This window comes from Cygnus olor, chromosome 6, assembly GCF_009769625.2.
Source record: "Cygnus olor isolate bCygOlo1 chromosome 6, bCygOlo1.pri.v2, whole genome shotgun sequence".
In the NCBI taxonomy this organism is placed as follows: domain Eukaryota; kingdom Metazoa; phylum Chordata; class Aves; order Anseriformes; family Anatidae; genus Cygnus; species Cygnus olor.
Window position 1 is genome coordinate 23,907,230 of NC_049174.1, and position 22,586 is coordinate 23,929,815.

At 39.7% G+C, this 22,586-nt stretch overlaps 1 protein-coding gene across 2 annotated transcripts in view; it reads left to right on the plus strand.

Annotated features, from left to right (window-relative positions):
• The window catches only part of OSBPL11 (oxysterol binding protein like 11), a 37,625-nt gene extending 16,202 nt beyond the window's left edge, over positions 1-21,423 (plus strand). The window contains exons 5-14 of one of the 2 annotated variants that reach the window (XR_005821357.1): positions 902-1,084; positions 4,398-4,599; positions 8,252-8,397; positions 10,569-10,709; positions 11,459-11,957; positions 13,557-13,743; positions 17,222-17,404; positions 18,028-18,181; positions 19,514-20,671; positions 20,831-21,423. Coding sequence is in view for 1 of the 2 variants with exons in the window: in XM_040562527.1 (XP_040418461.1) it covers positions 902-1,084; positions 4,398-4,599; positions 8,252-8,397; positions 10,569-10,709; positions 11,459-11,957; positions 13,557-13,743; positions 17,222-17,404; positions 18,028-18,181; positions 19,514-19,591 (1,773 nt within the window). In the remaining variant the exon portion in view is untranslated. Of the gene's footprint in view, positions 1-901; positions 1,085-4,397; positions 4,600-8,251; positions 8,398-10,568; positions 10,710-11,458; positions 11,958-13,556; positions 13,744-17,221; positions 17,405-18,027; positions 18,182-19,513 lie in introns of both variants that reach the window. The other variant, XM_040562527.1, reaches the window with a different exon arrangement.
• The last annotated feature ends 1,163 nt before the right edge of the window (positions 21,424-22,586 follow it).

A 22,586-nucleotide genomic window follows, 5' to 3' on the forward strand; every position in this document is an offset into this window, starting at 1 on the left:
TACTAGAAAAAGGGTGTGTGGTTGTGCCTGAAACTCATGACAAGAAAAATTCCTCTGAGTAATAGCTAACTTGTAATAGAAGTATGCTTTAGGAATGAGACAAAGTGAAGTCACTTTGCTCTGAAGAGCTGACTAGCCCTCCTTGGCCAGGTACTGGTCAGCTGGTGTTTGAACAGGAAGTGGAGCTTAAAGGTCAGAGTACTAGTCTAGTGCTTTCCAGCAGTTCTGCATTTTATTTGTTTATTTTAATGTAACAGGAGACAGGTCTTTAGTCTTACTGAAGCCCTTCCACTTTGGGAGTTTTTCTTAAACTTTTTTTTTGAACCACTCAACAGCTCACAAATGCATTTAGGATGAATTCTCAAGTTTGAGAATGTATCTGAGTGTTGTTTACATTTGCTTACCATGTGGTGCTTGAGAACATAATACATTTTGTAGAAACTCTTAGTAACCACAAAACCTATATTGTAGCTGTATAAAATCTTGCTTTTAAGATAGAGCAAGCTACAAGAGATTGATCCTGAGTTAATGTTTACTTCAATTAATAGTTGTGAATGAAATTCCGTTCTCTCAAATGTGAACTCTATCCTTGCAGAATCCATTAGCAGTCAGTTTCTAGAACTGTTGCAGATCAAGGGCTAATTTTCCAGTCAGAAGTGAAAAGTATTGATCCATCTCATTTCACTGATTGTTTATAATTAGACTGTAAAACAGGGCATCTGTCAACAGATGGTACAAAATACTCTATTTAGAGATTGCTGCCAGTACATTACTATGACTTTGTCATCTGTCCTTGCTGTATACAAGTTTAGAATTAAATGTTCTGCTCTGTGGCTCAAATTAGAATATTTGCTGATTATTAGGAAGTAACTCTTTCTTAATATGTTTATTTATTCACTAGAACAACCCTCCTCTGAAATCTCGCAGCTTCTCTCTTGCATCTCAAGGAAGTGGCAGCTCTCCTGGTGTGCAAAGAAGACCCAGTCAAAACGCAGTTTCTTTTTTCAGTGTTGGACATCACAGATTGTCAACTGGAAAAAGAGTTCCTATTCTGCAGCCAGATCACCTTGTAGATGTTCGAGAGGTTTGTCTTCTAAATTACCTAATAGTCCTTTGAAGGAACTGTCATCTTATATTTAGGATTGTGGAGAAGCCTGCTATTCTTAGTTGGACATATATATTGTCAGTTGCATGTCCCAAACTACTATTGCATAGCCGTATGAGGTTAACTAACTTGCCCTGGCTTGTTGTAGTGGTATGTGGTGTATACTCTGTGACTTTCATGCTCTGCAATAGTATCCTTGTGCTCAAAATGGACTTGTGTATTCTGATCTTTGCAAGTCCTAGCAGTGTAGGTAATGAGGGTTTAACTGTTATGTTGCTTACTGTGCTCTTCCTTTGTTGAGTTACAGAAGAATTGGCTATGCTGTTCTTGTACTTTGTATGGCTAAAGAGAAATTGGTCATGACTGATGGTTAAGAATACTAATACTACTATCTGGTATACTAATTCATGTGTCCAGGGATTGATGTGATTGAAAAAAAAGAGCAAAAGAAAACGAGCAATTTAGAAGTATATATATTTTTTCCCCACTGCACATTCAGATGTAGTGTCCCTTGGGGATTATTACCGGATTATTACCATTCGTCCTGGAATAGAGATTATTACCTGTCCATCTTGTCTGACAGAATGGACTGACTGTTGGTTGATTTAACTCATGAGTATTGACAGCGTACAAATATAAAGCTCCTTCTAAAACAGTTAGTTGCTGAACTGCGAACCTGTGTGATTTTGTAGCAGTTTTGCTATTAACGCGTATTTTCATGTTAGCAGTGTAATTAGCGTAGCATGATACATTTCTTGGTAAAACAAAAAGTCTCAAATGGCAGGCTTTTTAATTTAGCAAAGAATGGTCTAGCAAGCATGGATAATTAGAAGGGTGAGGACTTGCTTCAGAAATATATTTTTAACTTCTCAGATGGCAATACAGCTTTCTAAATTTGAGGGAGGAAAGAGGAGAGTGTGCGAGTTGGAGCACCGAAGCAGTGCCTTGCGTCCTGTAATTGGGATTCTCACTGTGGAGGTTTTCTCAGAGTAAAGTGGAATGATTTTTCTTAACATTGCAAAGAGTGCAGAAAACTTTGTTGTTGTTGTTACTTAGTGACACGATATGATTATGTATCAGTTTTAATTTCTGACCTGTACAGACAATGCTCAGTAATGGTATCCCTTGTAAATGTCAGTCAGTTTGCTCACCATTTTGAAGATAAAATGCGTGGATACAACACCCACAATTTTTTTTTAGATACTGTTAAAATACTTGAAATTACAAAGGGCAGGTGCGTGCCTGTTACACTTGAGCATAATACAGCATGAATACTGCAAATTCAGTTTGAGAAGCTGTGGGAAGAACCCTTCTCTTTCAAATTATCTGCTGCGGGGCGATTCTTTAATTTGGCCATGAGTTGCACTGTAGCTGGTTCTCCTGTCAGTCCCTTTCCCTTCTCCTTCCCCTTGTTCTTGACTGAGTACGTCATGCTGCTGACTTGAAAAGAATGCCTTGCAGAACAGGAGTTCTAAGAGGATCTTTGTGCTGACTTGCAGTAAATACAGGTGCATGTGTTTGCAAAATGAGAGCTATAGCTTGCACACTTCTGACATCCAGTTTTCGACAGCAGTGCTTCGCTCTCTCACCCCCAGCACCATTTCTTTTTTATACAAATCTGATTGAATAAGCAGAAGAATTTAGGATTGTTCAAAGTATGCTCCGTGAAAGGGGAGATGTGTCTGTTTGGACGTCAGTGCTGAATATGGCATGGGTTGTCCTGTTGTGTGACCTGATCCCGGAATGAGGCACTTGGGTGCTACTGCGTGGTGAATTACTTAAGAGCAAAGGTCACCAAAAGGGCTGTGGTTGTTTGTCAATCAATTTTGTGTCCTTTTCTTAACCCAGCAGAAGTTTTAAAAAAAACATTAGGGGAAGAAAAAACACAAAGACTTGAATTGCATTTATGACTGGAAAAAGACGAGGCAAGTATTCTGCTAGTTACATAGCCTTGTCTATGCAAAACATCACCGTTTTGCTAGCTTTCTGGACTGCCGTACTTGGGACAGGCTCAGTCTGACTGTGCACAGTGAACTCTACTTCCAAAGAGCCAAGTTATGTGCAAATTCACACCGTAGCGTGCTCTGTAGCCATGCCCTTAAATTTTCCAAATACCACGTACTGTGAAGTTGGATGAATACCTATTGCTTGAGTAGTGTAAAACCTTAAAAGCATAAAAACAGTTCCTGGAGGAGGTTGCAGGCAGTGGTACAGCAAAAATAGTAAAATACTGCCAGAATTGCTAAATTAAAAACCTAAATAGTACCATAGCAGTGAAATGCATGAATGCATCTTGGATTCTTTTAAGAAATCCTTCTTCTGCTCTGCTTAATCAATCTGTTTTTATGTTTAACTTACCTGCCAGAATGCATAATGATCAAAGGGTTAACGGTATCCAGTTGCATTAATGCTGTTTGTTGTTCCTCCTCAGAAAAGTGACTAGCAGGTAGAGGAGTCTGCTTTCATCCCCATGATTCAAAGTCAGGCAATCTTCTGCTTCTGTAAGCTCAAAGAGGAATTCAAATATTTTTTTTTTCTGAAGACTAATGCTTGATAGCTGGTGTGCATTTCTGCTCTACCTCTTGCAGGCAAATGGGCTGTTGCAAGTTTTGTGATGTTCCAGAGGGAGCAGGAAAGGGACCTGGGGGAGAACAAGGGCAAAAATGACAACAGGAGAGCTGTAATTTCAATGTGTAATTAAGGTGAAAATTCTGCCACTCTTCTTACTCCCTCTGCAAAGTAAACAGTGAGATAGTGATCCTATAGGCATAATAGCAGTGCTGATGATAAATGAGAATCCTGTGCAGTTTGAACTGAACTGAGTGGTAGAGCTCTTTTTCTTTAGAAGGCTGGATCCATTCTTGTAGGGAATGAAAAGATCTGGGTACGCATGGAAAGGATCTAAGATTCTCTTGCGGGCTGTGCAGATCACAGAGCTTAATTACTTTTCACATGGGGTGTGTGTCCCTACAAGCCAAGCCTGAAAGCGTTTGCTATTCACTGCAGCAAGTACTGTGTTCCAATTCCTCTTCACTTATTACTGAAGTAACTGTGATACTCTTCTGTTCATTAATAAGGTGCCATGTATTTTAGTGGTTATTTTGTCATGTATTTAATGATGTTTTAGTGGCTGCATGAAGAAAAAAAAGTGTGGTTAAATTTATACACACCTATTACCTGTTAGTTTTATCATTGTAAAACTTTTATCGTTTGGGGTCCTCTGTGTGCGTGTCTGACACATCATGCAGCACACTTCCAGCACCTTCTGAAAAATACCTGCTTTGTTTGGTAGATGATGTCTCAGGCTGAGGGCCAGCAGAGAGACTTGATCAGGAGCATAGAATGCCTTCCTGTCTCCGGTCACCTCACGTCCTTGGATCAAGACCTATTAATGCTCAAAGCAACTTCCATGGCAACCATGAACTGCTTAAATGACTGCTTCCATATTCTCCAGTTACAACATGCTTCACAACAAAAGGGATCCTTACCAGCAGGTGGGTATAGATGCTCACAGAGAGCTGGACCCTATCACAGATAAGAAGCCTTTCCTTCTTCAGTTGTGAAAAATGCTTGTTCCACTAAATCCAGTTTCCTATGGGCAGAGAAAACTGCTGGCTGCCTCTTTCCTTCTGAGCTTTTGTAGTGTTTCATTTACTGGTATTGTTTAGAACTCATGTAAATATTTTCCTTTTTTTCTCTGGATTTCTTTATTTCTAATTGTTGTGGATCATCTCACAACAGAAAAAAGTACATAAGGCACAACGAGAAGGTGGCTGCCTTTGGGATGTAACTGGCAGCTCAGGAACGGTAATAGTGGAGGGGGAACTTTATGGGGTCGCAGATTCTAAGGATATGTGTTGTCCAGCAGAGCTCTGCTGAATCTCATGCTTTTCTGACTTCTTTTACATACTTAATGCCTATTGTAAGCATTTACATGTGTGTAGCTTTTATTTCTAGTTAAGCATTCAAATACAAAGCTCTGAATTTGCATGGGACATTACTAATACTGTTTATGTATCAATATTCATGTTTTGGCTTAACATACTAGTCTAAAACATGAACTAAAATAAATACTGAATTCCTTTCTGAGGCGAGGACAGCCTTGTAAGCAAATGCAAATTGGCTAAAGGTTAAAACAAAAAAAAAACCACCCACCACCTACAAAAAGAACACGCCACAACAAACAAATATCCAAAACAAAACACAAAGCCTAATATGTTGCTATGCCTGCACAGTCAATTAGAGCAAGTAGGTGCTTACTAGAATTGTTCCACCAAATTTGTGTGCAGCGTACAGAACTGAGCGTGTCTTTTTTTCTATTTGAAAAATTGCAGTAAGATGCGAAGAATTTACAAGAGCTTACTCAGTGCCTTTTTGTAAACAAGAAGCTTTGTGGATACTCATGCTTGTATTATACAACAGATATGTCAGACATGATAAGTATGCCAAAAAGTACACTCATAATTTATCTCTTACCTTTCCCATATTCTTATCATATTTGTAGTACTTGCTTTGCCAATGCATATTAGTTCAAAGGTGTAATTAATTGAGCTTTTAACATGAAATAAAGAATTTATATTGTTTGTTAAATAGTTAAAGCTAAGGTTATTGCTAAATCGTAGAGATGGATGGAAAGGGGAGGACCAGCGTAATTGAGGCTGGAGTTTAAAATGATGCGTAATTGAGGCTGGAGTTAAAAACAGAACATTAAAAGCATGTATGCTGTTTTTCTGCAGAATTCCACTCTGTCACTGGTGTGACCTTTCTAGAGATACACCATAATTCATTTGTCCCCTTTAAGGATTACAAAAACAACTTAATTTTCTCTTTTTTTTTCCGTTGTTGTTGTCCATTTTAGCTTAGATTTACCCTTCCTCCTTCCCCTTCCTCCCCCCCAAACTCAGAAGAGGTACTTATCTTTCTGGTTTGAGAAGTGGAGTCCTCAGAAGTTCATATAGAACAGAAAAGAATTGTGGTTTAATTCAAATGCTCTTTTATATTAATTCAAGGCACTTTTATATTAACGTGTAGGAAAAAATCTTGAACAGAGACTGTACTATCTAACAAAATGTATACATGCACTATTTAATCTTCCTAGGATCAAAAAGCACACTGCACTAGATGTGAGTGAGATGCAGCAAGGAGCGATGATGAAGAGGAAACTTGTGTAACAGAACATACTTTTCTCCACTTCAAGTTTAAATTTGTTTCCAGGTCTGATAGAAATGGTACTTCACTGCTAGGAATGTGTTGGGCAAGTGCTTGTCAAGCTTAAAACACAAGGATTAGAAATTATGTAAGAGTGTTGGTTTGCTAAAATTTTAGAAGGAAAAAAAAATCGAAAACAGAGTATTAGCCCAATGGCATCAAGGTGTATCAAAAATCAGACTTAAAGAAGAATGGTAAAGTTGACTTGAATTTAGGAGAAGTTAAATAATGAAAACGTACAGGATTTTAAAAAAGTATTTTATCATAAAGGTGAATTGCAATAACAGTTTGCAACTCAAAGAAAAATATTGAAAGAGAAGACTGCTGTAAAGTTTGAAATGTCCATCTTGTAGCAGAGGGGACATGCTGAGAAATGCTTTAAAAAAAAAAAAAAAGAGGGTGGAGAGTTCTAGGGGATGAGGAGATCACAAGAAAAGAGAATAGCTTGTGCTACCTGCAGTAGTTGAGAACAGATTTTGAATATGATCTTCCAGTGGCAGAGGTGTTAGTGCGATGTCTTGTCCATTCACATCACTGAAGCACAATTAGTATCTCAAATCACTTAAAAAAAAAAAAAAAAAAAAAAAAAACAACTTACAGAATTCAACAGTGAAATTAAACAGAACTAAATAACAAAGAAGGCTGTTTTAGAAGAAGCTGATAGGGAGCATAAAAGGAGGAATGCTTGTTAAATTCAAGCTAATGTATATGCACTGAGTGTGCATTAAATGCAGTTTAGAACATGCATTTAGAGATTCTTACATTGAAGGTTATGGTTCAGAGTAGGGGTTCTTCATGAAGGGATTTTAAAATGAGTAAAGCCTTTTCAAAAAGGTGTCAGTGTCATTCTGAACATCTATTTCTTGACTTCTTTGAAACTTGTGTTCAGGCTAAAACTTAAACTGAGGGTTTCTCATTTCTGACTATGTTAGTGAATTCAGTAGGAACAGACTTGATGGAAATAAGCTCCCTTGCTGACGGAAAAGTCTTCTGGTACCATTAGTAAAGCTGTACTTTTTCTGTCCCAGTACTTTCCTGGTGGAACTGCTGTTGTTTATCTGGTTTTAGTCAGTGGTGGTTGAGGATGTGACCAAGTTGCAGGCAACAGAGATCTGGAAAGAAAGGACTATGGATAACATAGGAAGGGACAGCAGCCTTCCCGGTGTTGGTTCTTAAGCCCAGGAAGCTGTTTTATTGGTGCTACAAGTTCTGGTTTCCTAATAACTTCTGTGTTTGCAACCTAACCGAGATGGCTTGTCACAGTTTGTGTTTTTCTTCATCAAACCTCACTGGAGTCACCTGTACACTTATTAGCCTTTAAAAAAGAATGGAACATTTGCATTATTGATGAGGAACTTGATCCATTGTGATAAATTAGCTGGGAGTAACTAGAGATGCCGGAATCATTGAGTGGGTAATAGCTTTCCAAGCCCTGCAGCTTTTTTTAAGCAACTATTATTTATTCAACAGCGTGTGCCTGCCTCCTTTGCAGCCAAGAAAAGGTGACTGCCCTCTCCAGAGAAAACATTGGCAATGAAACTTTTCCTGCTCCAGCTTTTTTTAGTCTAGAATTGAGCTGGGTTTGGGAAGGTACAAAAAAGTGCACTGCTTACTTCCAGTTCAAGAAAACTGTCAGGGTTACGTTCAGGTGATATTGGGTTCTTCCTGAAGTGTCTGATTACACCTTTCCTGACACCAACTAGTTCCTCCAGTACAAGTTGCACATATTACAGCTCGCCAATCGCAGGGTTTGTGCTAATGATCACTGGAGGTGGTGTCTCGTTGCACCACCTTTGTTCAGTGGCTGCTGAAGGGATTGGCTGCAAAAGGAACTATCTGCTTTCAGCTTTTTCCTCAAAAAGCTGTTTTGTGAAAACTGCTGTTTACTGACCTTCCGGAGGATGAACAAGTTTCAGCGCAAACTTTCTTTTGCTTCAGGAACAACGATCAATTGGCTGGAACCAAAGATATCTCTGTCAAACCACTTCAAAAATGGAGCAGCTCAGAATTTCCCAGCAGAGATAAACAAGCCAGCATCTGTCAGAGAAGAGCAGTCCATTGCAGAGCCCTGCCAGCTAACAAGGGTAAGGTAATGTGAAAATCCTCTTTCTGTGGGGAATTATTTTGAGGAATATCTGTAAATGTTTTGATCATATTATGTGAATATGATTTAAATACAATTCTTCTTACGCTTTTCAATTAGCTGTTTTAGAGGACGAGTGAGTGCAGTTGCAGTAAATTAAAAGTCTCATACCTTGCTTTTTCAATACATTTTGTTGTTTTCTCTAACAAGCTGTCAAAAAGAGGGAGCCAATTGGGGTGGTAATGTAAGGTGTTGAAATAGGCACTATTCCTTTGCATTTTGATCTAAAACAACTGGAAATTGAAGTGCAAAAAAACTAATTGGAATTCATGATGCTCTCAAAATAAGCCCAAGAAGAGCTGCCTAAGTAGATGAGACAAAATTGCCAGTCTCCAGCTATTAAATCTCCCAGTCTTTCTTTTCCAGTTCTTACTGCATCTGTTTTTCTTACTCTGAGCAACTCTCATCACTTGACTTCAGGATGGCTTACTGCTTTGAAATACAGCTGTAGCCTATACCATTATAACTGTCAAAAAGAATATGAAGTGCAAAACACTAAAGTAAAAGAACAGGATTATTTAAAAAGAACATGATTTCCCAACTGAGGTAGAAAATCGTAATTACGTTATTTCTATACCAGTTGTTTTCACACAGTTCTTTGCGTAAGACTGTATCGTTATGAAAAGGCAATGTGCTGTTGTATGCCCCTGCAGCAGCATCTGTTTCACTTTGCTGTCTTTTAGCAATATAAAACCTGAAGATTTTTCAGTTGCCATGGTTTATATGTTTTTAAATACTTCGTGACAACTAGTCTGAACTATAAAAAAAAAAAAAATGATGCCAAAACACGAACAAACAAAAAGCAAACGAACCAAGAGCTTTCAAATTTATCACTGTGATTCCTTCCTTCTTCTAATAATTAAGGGAGTTAGTTCCAGGCTGTATGGGGCCTTGGCCAACCTGATCTAGTGGATGGCATCCCTTCCTATGGCAGAGGGGTTGGAGCTAGATGATCCTTAAGGTCCCTTCCAACCCGAGCCATTCTATGAGGCCAAGCGCTTAAAGTGTGCTCCTGTCTGTAGCTGAGATATGACTAGTATTATCACACTCCATGGATATTTTCAGCTCTGTGATTTACGATAGCAGAACAGTGTAGCATCCTTGGAAAGGACTCACCTGTGTGATACTGCGTTTTTCATCAGGTTATGGGCTCTGCACGAGGTTGTGGACCTTTGTGCTTTCTGTCGTGGTTGGGTGTGTCAAAAATTTGCCTTGAGCTGATGGCTGCTGATCCAGGGAAAAGGTCTTCCTTTGGGCAGATGCATATCGCTGCCCTCTTGTGGCATTCAGTGCATCTCCCCTCTGCATCTGCCTCCTTCCAGTTGGTTGTCGCAAGAAGACGCTACTCAGAGAGCTGGAAGTTCACCCTCCCTTCTGCTGAAGCATTTGTCCATCCTGCTTGCGGGATGGTGGTCATTAAAACGGTGCTCATTTTATTTCTGCTAGTCTGTCTGGGTACTTCAGTTATACTAACAGACGTGTGGTGTGTGGGTGGTGGCTTTGTGTGTGTTTTGTTGTTGTTGAACTTCTCCAAGTTGCTTTTCCTTTTTCCTTTATTGTTACACTTTTGGAACTATCAGCAACATGGATAATGCTTGTGAAGCCTGTAGATATGTTAATTGTTTGTCATCTTGCATGGCAGAATGCAGGTAACTAGGAACTACTATTTGCTGCGACCTTTGGAGCGATGATGGCAACAACACTGGAAGTAGTTGAGGTAGTAGTGTAGAGGTGGAAGGGTGTCATCAAGGTGGCCAGAATTTCTGCTAGCTTTTGCTTCACTATTTTTGTGTATGTGTTAAAGGCTTGCCATTCTGTTAGTTCACAAAGCTACAGGAAAACAAGTCATGTTTGCTTTCATACTTTTTTCTGACCTGTGTGAGAGATGATGAGAAATCTTAGCCAGAATATTCTAAGTAAAATCTGCACTGAGTGATCTCAATGGCCTTCTGAGTTCTTCAGCATCTTGGGAGAATATTCTACTCTGTAGGTCTTTGCAGGGATTTGGTTAGTCTCTTTTATCGTACAGGGATAGTTACAATATGAAATCCTTTTTTGGATATTGTGTGGACAGTCCCATCTCTGAGCTGATGTTTATGGCTCTTATTGCAGGAACCTGAAGAAATAAATCCAGATGAGGAGCTGGAGGATATCGGTGATGATAAAGAAGATAATGTAGGAGCAGTGGAAGAGCAGCGCAGTGTTATCTTGCATCTCTTGTCTCAGCTGAAACTTGGCATGGACTTAACAAGAGTAAGTAACTAAAGTGTGAAGACACCTCTTTGAATGCAACTGATTTAAATGGACTGTTGGATCTCATGGTTGAGACACCCTGTCTTGCTCATTACAACAGAGGTAAATTATGTGAGGTTAGTTGCCACTTTGGGGAAGGAAAAGACTGATACAGTCTCTTTCTTTAAAATATTTTCATGTCCCAGCAAAAGATACCACTTCTTTTTTTGTAGTGGTGGATAAATATGAGAAAGTTATAAGATCCTCTGCTCAAAGGTAAAGGATTAATTTATAGTTAATTTCTGATTGATGGTTGTCCTGTTTTCTGTGGTGAGAGGCTCTGCAGGCTGTCAAGCATATTGGCATAGCTTGCGTGCTTTTCTCTCCATTAGACAAAACCTTTCCTAACCTCTATTCTGAACCTTCCTTGCTATAGTTTGAGCTCCTTCCTGCTTGTTTTCTCTGCAGACGTGGAACATATTATCCCTTTCTTTGCAGTTGATTTATTTATTTATTTTAAAGGGATGCTTAGTCCCTTTCAAATACTTGTCCTAATTGTACCTGTTATGTTCTTTTTCCTTGTAAATTAATTTTCTGAGACCTCTGATCAACTCTGTTTCCCTCATACCTTTGAAGAGGGACAATAAGGTTCAGTCTGAAAATACAGTGTCCAAAGCAAGACAGAATCTTCCACCTGAAAACTTCCCTTATAAAAATGCCTGCCTCTTCATTTCACTTACGAGGTGTTCTGGGGTTTTGTTTTATTTCAGGTGGTTCTTCCTACTTTTATTTTAGAGAAGCGATCGTTGTTGGAGATGTATGCGGACTTCATGTCTCACCCGGATCTCTTCATTGCAATCACAAATGGCACCACCCCTGAGGAGAGGATGATCCGCTTTGTTGAGTATTATCTCACTTCATTTCACGAAGGTCGCAAAGGAGCTATCGCAAAGAAACCGTACAATCCAATCATCGGGGAAACGTTTCACTGCTCTTGGAGGATGCCGAAGAGTGAAGTAGCTGCTGATGCTGGCAGTAACTTACCTGCTCACTCCCCCGCAGAGCAAGTAACTCTGTCTAAAGATCCGGAAGGCCAAACAGAGTCGGACTACTATACAGTAAAATTTGTGGCTGAGCAAGTGTCCCACCATCCTCCCGTCTCAGGGTTTTATGCTGAGTGTGTGGAGAGGAAGATGTGTGTCAATGCTCACGTCTGGACAAAAAGTAAATTCTTAGGAATGTCAATAGGAGTGACAATGGTTGGTGAGGGTAAGCGTAACGTTTTTCCTTTTTGCTTTAGAATATTGTTTAAAATGCTAATTTGAGAGAAAAACTTGATGTTGTATGCCTCTGGCAAAAGTACAAGTGAATGCTGCTTGGTAGTTTTGTTTCAAAGACTTTTCAGAAAAATCTGTTTGCGGAGGCATCAGTTGCTGGTGTGGGTTTTCATTTTTTTTCTTGTACTTCTGGTTTTCCTTTAATCTCAGATCTGAGAGCCTTAATGTACAGTTGTTTGGTGATTTAGTACTTTACAAAGCACAGAAGATACCACAAGCTCTCATTATAAACAGTAGGTTTTCATATTGGGGGAGGCGGGGGAGGGGACGACGACTACGTAAGTTTACTCTTTGCCAAAAATCAGGATTGTATTTGGAAATAAAATTTTGAATTTTGAACTGAACGGCAGTTACTGCAAATCAGTATTTGTGAATGTTCCCAAGCATTGGCTGAATTAACTTCCATCAGATATTTATTAAATACAAGTGCTATTCATTTGCATGTATTGCTCTTATGTATCTTACTATTTAAGTTTTAATTTTCTTCTGCCGCAGAAATTGGATCTATTAGGGACAGAGAAGGGTAACTGCCCTTGAGCTGTAACTTCCATTTGGTGCTAGTAATTCCTGGAAGAGATGAGATAGCATTGCCCACCCTGTGCTCCTCGGGTATATTGCCCAGCCACCGGCAATATACAGGGGGCAGGCACTTAATTGCAAACTGCATACCTGACAAGAGAGTGAGCATGGCAGGAGATGTGGAAGGCACATCTCGATGCTTTGCCTGTAGCAGGTAACTTCAGAAGCTCATGTCTCCTCTAGGGTATTTCTCAAATCATGTCACGAGTCTGAAGAACAAGAGAAACTCTGAAAAGTAACGTCAGAGGTGCACAGTGATGGCATGCTGCAGAGGCATGGGTTGATGCAGACAGCAGTCAGTTGTCACACTATGATTTTGTAATGCTGAGAGGTAGATTTTGTGTGGTGTGACTTTTTTTTTTTAGTAGGACTCAAACAAAGCCATGTATCTTAATGCCCAAAGAAAAATTCTAGTTTTTGTGAGATTCTTGACATTTATTGCAAAAGCTACTGTCAGGAAAGAGTTGAGTTTATCTTGGCAGGTAAGTGCAGCAGGGAAGGTTCTCTGCTAGCTGCCTTCAGATAGGGTAGGATATATTAGACATAGGGGAAATGGAACAGGAATATTACCCTCCCTCAAGAACTGCATTTCAGGTTACTCACTCATTATTTACTTTTGGCAGCATAAATCTTGTGTTGCTGTGTTCTGGAACTGTTCTTAAGACAGTGACAGCCCTTTCACATATGACTGAAAAGTATGTTGCACAGCACGGTATTGTACTTCATGCATCAATATTGTTAGGATAAATGCTTTTGCTTCTTTTTTGAAATGACGTGGTACTCAGGTTGTACTTTCTAGACAGAAACATTTTCCTGAGTCTGTAATAAGTGTAATTTGTGTGAGGGGTCTATGAAGAAATGTAGTCAGATGCAGTATTGGATATATTTCAATAACTAACTTGATCATTTCTAAAATGGTACTAATTAAGGTTTTCTAAATTTCTTCACACAGGTCTCTTAAGTCTCTTGGAACATGAGGAGGAATATACTTTCTCTCTGCCCTGTGCATACGCTCGATCAATTTTAACTGTTCCCTGGGTAGAACTGGGAGGAAAAGTCAACATTAACTGTGCGAAGACTGGCTATTCTGCAAGTATTAACTTCCACACCAAGCCCTTGTACGGTGGCAAATTGCATCGGTGAGGACGCTTTCTTTTTCTATTTTTCCACATAGTTTTGCTCTCTAGAACTCCAGTAGCTGTGTGGCTGCCCTGTTCTGGGTGCCGAGTAACAGTGTTTTGATAGTCTGAGGGTTAGGTGGTTTTGCTGCTCATGAATACTTGAGGTATCACTGTGCTCTTAAATAATATCCCTGCTTCTTGTGATCCTCAAGGAAAAGTTAGATTGTATGTAGAGGCAGTAAGGGAATTCCATGTTTGTCTGACTCTTGGTTCAAACCACTGGGAAAACAGGGCTCCTGGCTTTTCTTCCTGGCTCCTGCAGATTTCTTAATACTGACATAAGTTGCTTAGTATTTCTTGTTTTTCCATTTGCATGTTGTTTGAAATGAGGCTGATCCTACTGCCATAAAGGGTTACGTGTTTGTAATGTGCTTTGTAGTTGTATTGCCTTGCATTTCCTCACTGAATGCCTCAGCAGTATTACTTGTCATATGGAAGGAGTCCTCAGCTGGCATTTAATGAAAAGGTAAAAATACCACAGAGAATGTTAGTAAATAGTCTTCTGTTAGTTAGTGGTCTTCCTCTTATGCTTCTTATGCGGAAATCCTATCAAATTTAAGCAACTTAGGAAAAACTTCCAGGTAGAAGTACCTGTTTTTCTCTTTTGTTTTCAAAGACAAGAATGTTAGCTCTTGTAACAGTGATTCTTCATTCTTCATGTATGCCCATGCTTAAAGACTAACTGGTGAAAGAAAGAAGACCCAGCAAAATTTTGCTTGGGGTTACTTCCAGCAAATTCCAGGAAACATCTGCATGCTTGGTACAAAATCTTTTGAAACTCATTAACAGTTGTGTTTTCAGAGATTTTTATAGTAAGACTGCATGGTGTAGATTAGCCTCGTGCTAATATAGTGACAACAAATTAAGTAAGGAGAAAATGAAGTAGTAGTCACACTGAATATCTGATTGCAGAACATTTTGCTCTCAGCCATTTATTGCACTTGTTTAAACCTTTCCTTAAAGTAAATGTTTGAGGCAATAATGAAGTATGTAACTGCCTAGATCGTCAGGACGTTTTAAACGTTGGTTGCTTTCACAGATTGCAAAAAAAAAAAAAAAATCATCAGTCTTCTATAAATTGCTTTTTCTGAAACATTAGGGTAAAGCTCCATTTAGTGTTAAAACCAACCAAAAAACACTCAAGCCTGCGTCTTGAATTGCTTTGCCCTTAGACTCCCATACGTGTTTTGAATTTAGCTTGCAGCCATAGCTCCCCATCCCAGTGGCATCTAGAGAACTGAAGCTTGTGTGATGAAAAAGCATCATGATTGAAACAGAGCAAACATATATCATTTGGGATCCTTATTTCCATTGTTTAGACTATTCCTTCCACCTTTTGATAGCTCCTGTTATGCCATAAATATAAGCCACAACTTTTACTTTAATGGTGTTGTTTTAGAAAATGTTCTGTTATTTGTGTCTATGAAATTATGCATGGATATAGAGGCTTTCTTGGCCAGATCTGTTCAAGGTGCTGTAACTTCTGGAAATGTGACATGGCTATGACTGGACATTTCCAAAAGGAACCTCTTGATGGGGAAGCAGCAGCGTTGTCATGGTTATGCAGAATGTGAGTGAGTTGCCATGGCAATGTTACAGATTTTTGTAGTGACCCTTGTTAGACCTCAGCTAGGTATTGGCTCCTCGGTCCTGCACCCCTTCAGCTTGCTGAAACTGAGGATTTAGTAATAACTAGGCTTATAGCAATCATGCCAAGTTAGCAAATAAACGCTACCAGGTTTTTAATCACCATTAGTTGAGGCAGATAATCATGATCTGCAATGCCGGGAATGGCTGTATGCTGTAGAGTAATGCAACAGGAGGAAATAGAGGTCACAATAAGAGTTTCATTTAGCTGCTCAGTGCTGCACCTTGTAATGCTGCACGAGTGATAATACCTTATTTGCTTTAAGCTAAGCAGAGACGACAATTTTATGATTAATATTCAAGTACTGGGTTGTCAGTGTTGTCACCACACAGCACTTGGAAAGACGAAGAGCTTAATCTTGGGGAAATGTAAGTGCAAAGCCTGGACATTCAGGTTTGCCGTTCTGTGGATGCAGCCTATTTGCAGATCTGCAGGAAGTAGGACAGGGGCTTTAGCAAGGGGTGAGAGCCACAGGGTGAGAAGGCAACACAAAATGAAGGCTGCTTGCTTGTGGCCTGCTCTTTTCAGTTATTTTCAGAAACTGTTACCATATGTTAACTTCAGGATAAAACAGCTGAATGGAGATGTGCTCTGATTGCCCATGTTACACTAACTCCGTCCTGTTTTCATGAATGAATCTTAAATTTTTTTAATAGAGAACTGTGTGCTTGAGCACTAGGGGACAGGTAGATACAGATGCAGATGGAGGTGACCAGTACATATGAAAGAGGGAACGGGGCACAGCTGCATGCTGCTCTCCTCCTTCCTTGGAGCTTCTGGTGCTTTTGTGTGGCAGGGTGGGAGCACAGAGGAGCTGCTTTCCACTACTCTGTGTGCGGCTGCTCAGGGTAAATAAGAGCAGACCAGCGGTGTGGAGTTGGATATGATTATAGAAGCTGTGCAAAGGTCATCAGAGTTTAACTGAAGCTGGAGATAGTGTCCTTTGAAACATTGAGCACCTGACAAGTGAGAGCATGTCTTAGGCATTATTTGCACAGTTTGCAAACACTATAGTTTGCTCTTTCTGGGAGGAAGAATCACAACTTCTGCTTGAACGTGGCAATTTGCAACATGCTCGGTAAATTTCTGCTCTTCAGTTCATGATGAAATGAGTGTCAGGTGGCCTTTGGACAGGTCTTGATGTTGAAAACAAAAATGTGTGTGTGATTATGGCAATGCTTGAACGTCTGAGCGAGACTTTGGATGAAATGTTGGATATTAGAAAGACATTTTTAATACCTCGTTATCCTGGTTCATCTGGTAGTGTGGAATTTCCTACCTTCCCTTCTGCATTTGTGTGTGTGATGCTTATGTGAGCAACATAGAAATGAGACCACTTACATATGGAGAACAGTGACATAAAATAAAGTGCCAGCAGGTAGGGAGATAGTCCCGGTAGAAAGCTTCATTTTTATTTGTATTTTTAAAATTTGAACTACACACCTGATGTGATATTTCAAGTGGAAATGATCAACTCCTTGTTACATGTGATGTACCTTGTGTTAGTTCCTTTTTCACTTCAAATCCTGTTAAAAGGTTTGAAACAGTTTTTGGCTGCAGCTTAAACTTGAGTTTCCTGAGTTAACATGAAGAGAACTGGAGCAATGAGTGAAAGTCACTTTGTTCTTTGAGCTTCTCCATGCAAATGCAATTCAAGTAACTGACATTTGTAAAGACAGTGTGACAAGTGTACAAACTCATTCAGAATGGAGTTGTGATTAATGCAATGAATAGTCTTAAGGTGGCTTTGGCCATGACCTTTTAAGAATAAAAAGTAACGCTTCCTAGAGTCACGGGTGAAGTGAAGCAGAACACGACAAACACAGTGGTGTGCAGAGTGCAAGGAGAGTGGAACAGCATGCTCGAATTCACCTACAGCAATGGGGAGACAAAACACGTGGACTTGACAAAACTGTTGGTGACGAGAAAACGAGTCCGGCCCATTGAGAAACAAGGACCATTTGAATCTAGGTAAAATATCTATTTATTACCATCTGACCCTTTTTGTCCTGAGCAGTCTGGTGAATACCTTGGGAGGATTTGCAAATGGAGATATTATTTGTGAATAATGCTTAGCAGCAGCGATCTTTATTTGCTTCTAAAAAAACAAAACAACAATGAAACCCCTGAAATTAAGTGCATAATAGTGATGAGAAATCCGTACCACAGGTGTTTGGCTGTTTACCTTGTCCCTTTTGTTCATGGACGGAGTCTTATGAGTTGAAGTGCTGCTAGAGCAAAGCCTCATTTTCTGCTTTGTTTTTTAACCATCAGCTGGGCAGTTCCTGCCAAGGGAGGTCCTCCCAAGAAACTGCCTGTTGAATTCCACTTCCATAGCAGCTTCTAAAGGGTGTGCAAACAGACGTTAGACTGGCGCGGCCAAAACCTCGGAGCCATTCTTATCTGCTCCTTACTGCTGCTGTAGATGTAAGGCTTGGCCACGAGCCCTTCCACCTGCGCTGCACCATTACGTTTTGTCCTGTGTTAGTTTGTCCTGTGTAAGTGGAGGGGAGCGTGCAATGATCCTGCTCTGCAGTGTGAGGCTGCAGACTGAGAAAACTTTCAAAAACTGAAGTTACAAACTTGGTTTGTAGGAGGCTGTGGCAACGCGTAACAGAGTCTCTGCGGGATGGAGACATCGATAAGGCTACAGAGCACAAGCGAGCCCTTGAAGAACGACAGAGGAATGAAGAGAGGCTTCGTGCTGAAACAGAAACACCTTGGTGTACTAAATACTTCCTCAAAGAAGTAAGTCCCAAAGTAGATAGCTGTCAATGAAGGCAAAGGCAGAACTACAGTCAAAGCAGGTGCACGTGTGGGTATGTGTCCCGTCAGAACAGAGTATTTGGCCTTGGGTCTTATAGATTAGCTCTGTGGGATCCAGAGGAGTAAGGTGACATACCAGCTCCCAAGTGTGACTTTACCTTTCGTTTCCCAAATGCTCTTGTTTTGTAATACTGTACAATGAAATATTTGCCTGTTCTGTGATTCTCCCTTTTACTGAGCTCTTCCCCATGGCATGTGGAAAATGGCTTTACGCGTACGTGCTGTATAAGCAGACTGCCACAGTAAATACCTGAGGAAAAGAATCAGCGGTACTGATTGCGCTTATGTTGTGTCCATGTAAACGCAAAATATTATTGTTAGGAAGGAAGAGGAATTTATTCTGTATTTTGAACTTTCTGTTCTTGCACATTATGTTTTGGATGGAGCGTATCTGTTCAGTGGCTTATCCTGCATTGCAATAATGGTAGTAGTAATAACATAGTAAGACTTAACAAGTTGAACTGCAGGCTGCCCAAAAGACAGGAGACTGCTGATGTGGTAACTTTAAAATAGGCTTTCCTTGTGATCCAGATGATAATGGAACTGCATCGAGATCTTTGAGACCCATGCAAGAGGTTAGGACTCAGCTAAAACCTAACTGTGGAACCTTTACCTACTAAATTGCAGTAATGTGACTCCCCTGCCTTTTTCTTCAGGGTATCTGTGGTCTAGCAAGGTTTTAAAGTATAGGTTAAAAAGGTGATGTGTATGTGGTTGGTTTTTTTAGGACCATTAGCTCCAATAAGCTTTTTTGTTCCATAAAGCTATGGTAACGTGATCAGCTCAGATTTAGACATTTATGTTGTTAGTATCTAGATTTAGATGAGGTCAACTTCTGTCACTAATATGAGAGAGATCTACCCAGAAAATTTTAAATGTAGTCCAGAGGTACTTATTTCCAAGAAAACAGTTGGGCTGTGTTAGAGCTGATAATCACTGGATAGCTGCCCCTCTGCTGGTGCCTTATTTTGTCTTTTTAAAGAAATCTGGATCATGGAGTTGGGAAGAATGGCTTTCTATCTGGGTTAATTGCAAGTGCAGCCAGTTCCCAGAGTGCGCTGTAGCTCAGCGGGAGTCGTGCATGTTCTGAAGCAGTCTCAGAAGCCTGCAGAGTTGATCTGTCTTAGTCTGTGGGAGTTAAAGTTAGAAGCTATGTCCCTCTGGTTTTCACAGCTATCAGTCTACTAGCTGTGTGAAGAGACTTCTACCGAGGCAGTGTCCGTATTATAACTGTATTTTCTCTTTAAATTGCAGGGAGACGGCTGGGTTTATCATAAACCCCTCTGGAAAACAGTCTCTGCTGTGCAAGCTCAGCAAACAGACACTAACTAGAAAAGCTGCTTACAGATGAGTTTCCTGTTTCTGATATTCTCTCTTTCCCTGTCTCTCGAAACACAATAATCACACTGAGTGTCCCCTTTTTATGTAATAGTGAAAGCTTAAATGAGCGAAAAGAAATAAACAAACTAGGGCACTTTAAAGCTATTCAAAACGAGGTGGTAGAGACAAACTTGCCAGATACGTTCAACCAACTTGTTTTTTTGTATGATCCAGAAGATTTTATCTGACTTCTATAAGATTCTTCTAAGTAGGTCTGATTGCAAAAGCTGCCTAAGAGAAGAAGGAACTGTTTGGTTTTTGGAGTGACGTGGGAACTTTTTTCTACATCAAGCTCTAATAACTGAAACATGCTCAGTACCCGTGTAGACAACAGCAACAACAAATTGCTGCTTTTATGCCCGGCATTAAACCTTTTTTGGCAAAAACTGGAGAGGTGTTTGGAAGACGTGCCTGAAATCAGTGTTAAGAAACAACTGGATTGTGACAACTTTTTTCTTCAGAGAGAATGCGTGCATGCATCAGAGGAATATGGAATATATGTAGAGACTACCTTTCTTTTTTATGGATTTATAAAAGCAATTAGAATTGTAACCATGGAGAAATTTTTCCTCTGAAACATTTTAATATACTTGAAATAATTGACTTGAATTGGAAAAGTAATTTGAACACTTTTCAACTCCTAGTTTTATTAAATCTTTGAGTGACTGATTTTTTTTTTTTCCTCATGTTGTAATGTACTGAGGTTTGGCCTTTTCTCCTCCACCTTCTCTTCTAAGGACTAAGGCTTTCAAACAGAACAGAAACTACACAATTTTGTATTTAAACTTCTCTACCCATCAAATCATCGCAAAGGTGAAGTATCAGTGTTACAAACTATCCTTTGGATTGTTTTGGTTTTTCTCCTGTGGTGTTATTCAGAACAAAGCAGTGAAATGTGGCCTGTGAATACATGGACTGTAGGCTTTGGTTTTTCATCTTACCATTAAAAAAAAAAAAAAAGCAAAAAGCTGATTATGCTGAAGACTGGGTATTGATTTGAAACACAATCAGATATCAGGAAACTGTATTCAGGTACAAACATCCTTTGTTTTTTATAACTATTTTATTGAAGTCTAAGAATTGCTGGCAATTAAGAATAGTACCTACTATGGCTTTCGTTATTGTTGTAACTACAAGCTACCTTAATTTTTCCAACAGTGGTGCCTTACTCTGTTTTTTCTTCTGATGTAGTCTTCCAGTCAGTGTATATAACATTATCTGCCACTTCCCAGCCATGGCAATGGCTGCACCTGATCCATCCTCATGAGAACTCACATCTTTGTGATCTGGTAAGATGTTTTCTGTGGAGAAGATACAAGTGTAAGAATGCATCAGAAGGTTTAAATAACCATGTTAACTTTCAACACAGACTGTAAATTGTGCAAAAGAAAAAGTTGCATTTATGCACAACTATTTGGATTTTTTTTTTTGCTGTGAAATGCACTGAGATCTCCATAGTCCCTTTGAGAGGTGGGGGTGGGGATAATAAAACTACAAAATAAATAATTTGTTCTGTTTGCTTTCCTAGAGATCAGGTGGCCAGGAAGAATTGATTGTTGTCTTTTATGCTGGAGATCTGTCTGTCAGGGCTTTCACTGGCCCTTAAAGCAGGATATTTTGGCACTGTGCACTTCAGTAGTAACTCTATTCTCCAGCAGAAGAATGTGTTTTAGACCCTGCTGTCTTGTTTGTGATATTCTATACAACTACCCTGTCTTCTTAGTTTTGGTTATCTATTGGGCATTTTCATGTTCAACCAGGAATAAAAATAAAAATGAAAACAATGGGATTAGTTCCTCCTTGTTTCTGGTTCTGCAGCACATTTGGGACATGCTTCTCAGGCAATTCAAGGATTTGGGGGTAGGAATCATGGTGGCAGCATGTGGGCCTCCTCTGTCTAGGAGTTCTTCAGTACCTGTACCAAGCTGGGGATGGGCAGAGGGGAAGAGCATAGATTGACAATGCTTTGTATGTTTCCTAGTTGTTTTATCTCTGTCACTCAGTGGATGCTCTTTAAATAAACAGAAGGGCTCTGGTGCAAAGTCCAAAGCTGTTCCCCTAGTGTATGCTCAGCTGATAAACCTGTGCTTATTAAAATACAGATCCATGACTCAGTTGCTGAGCTCTGGTTGAAACTTAGATTTGTGAGTGTGTCAAGGTGATGGCTGTAAAGCAGACTGAAAAGCTCACGTATTGACCCTAAACCCGTTTGCATTCCTTATATTATATAAAGTCAGGTTATTTCTCTTCCACCGTTGTCTGGGATGCTTATGGTTTCACATTGAGAAAGCTGTTACTAATTTTGTTGTGTTAAAAAAAAATAATACAGCAATGCTGAAGTAGTAGTCTTAAAACATGAGATGAATCCTTTTAACATGTGGGTGCTGCTAGGAAAAAAAGGTAAAATCTTCCTTTGCTCGGATGATCACAAGTTTAGTAATGATGCAAATTTCTTGTTATTTCTGGAAACAGAGGATGTAGCTGAAAACCGTTTTTAAAAAAACAAATCTAGCCACCTAATACCCAACATAAATTATGTGACATTTGATTCTTCTAAGAGTTGCGAGTACTCAGCAGACTGCCACGTATTTTTCCCACTGACCAGATTTGATTCTCTTGCATAACTACTGTTGTTCCCATCTTGTGATTTCTGGAGTGAAGGGAAGGGATCGCTGCTGCTTCCTGTATAGGTATTGTATAGAACCACAACGTGTTAAATGGGGAGCATGGCAAAATTTAGGATTTAGGCTTGTTCCCCCCCTTTTTTTTTTTTGGCTTGGTTGGGATCTACTGAATTTAAGAGCAAAGTTCTTACTGATCTCGGTGGTTTTTGGGCTCCTGGAGATATACGTAGATCTTGGAGCTTAACTGGCCCTCTTCAGAGGTGCTGGGTATCCTGCTGCTCATGGAGAGCTGAGTGTGGCGTGTCGCTATTTAATGTGTGAAT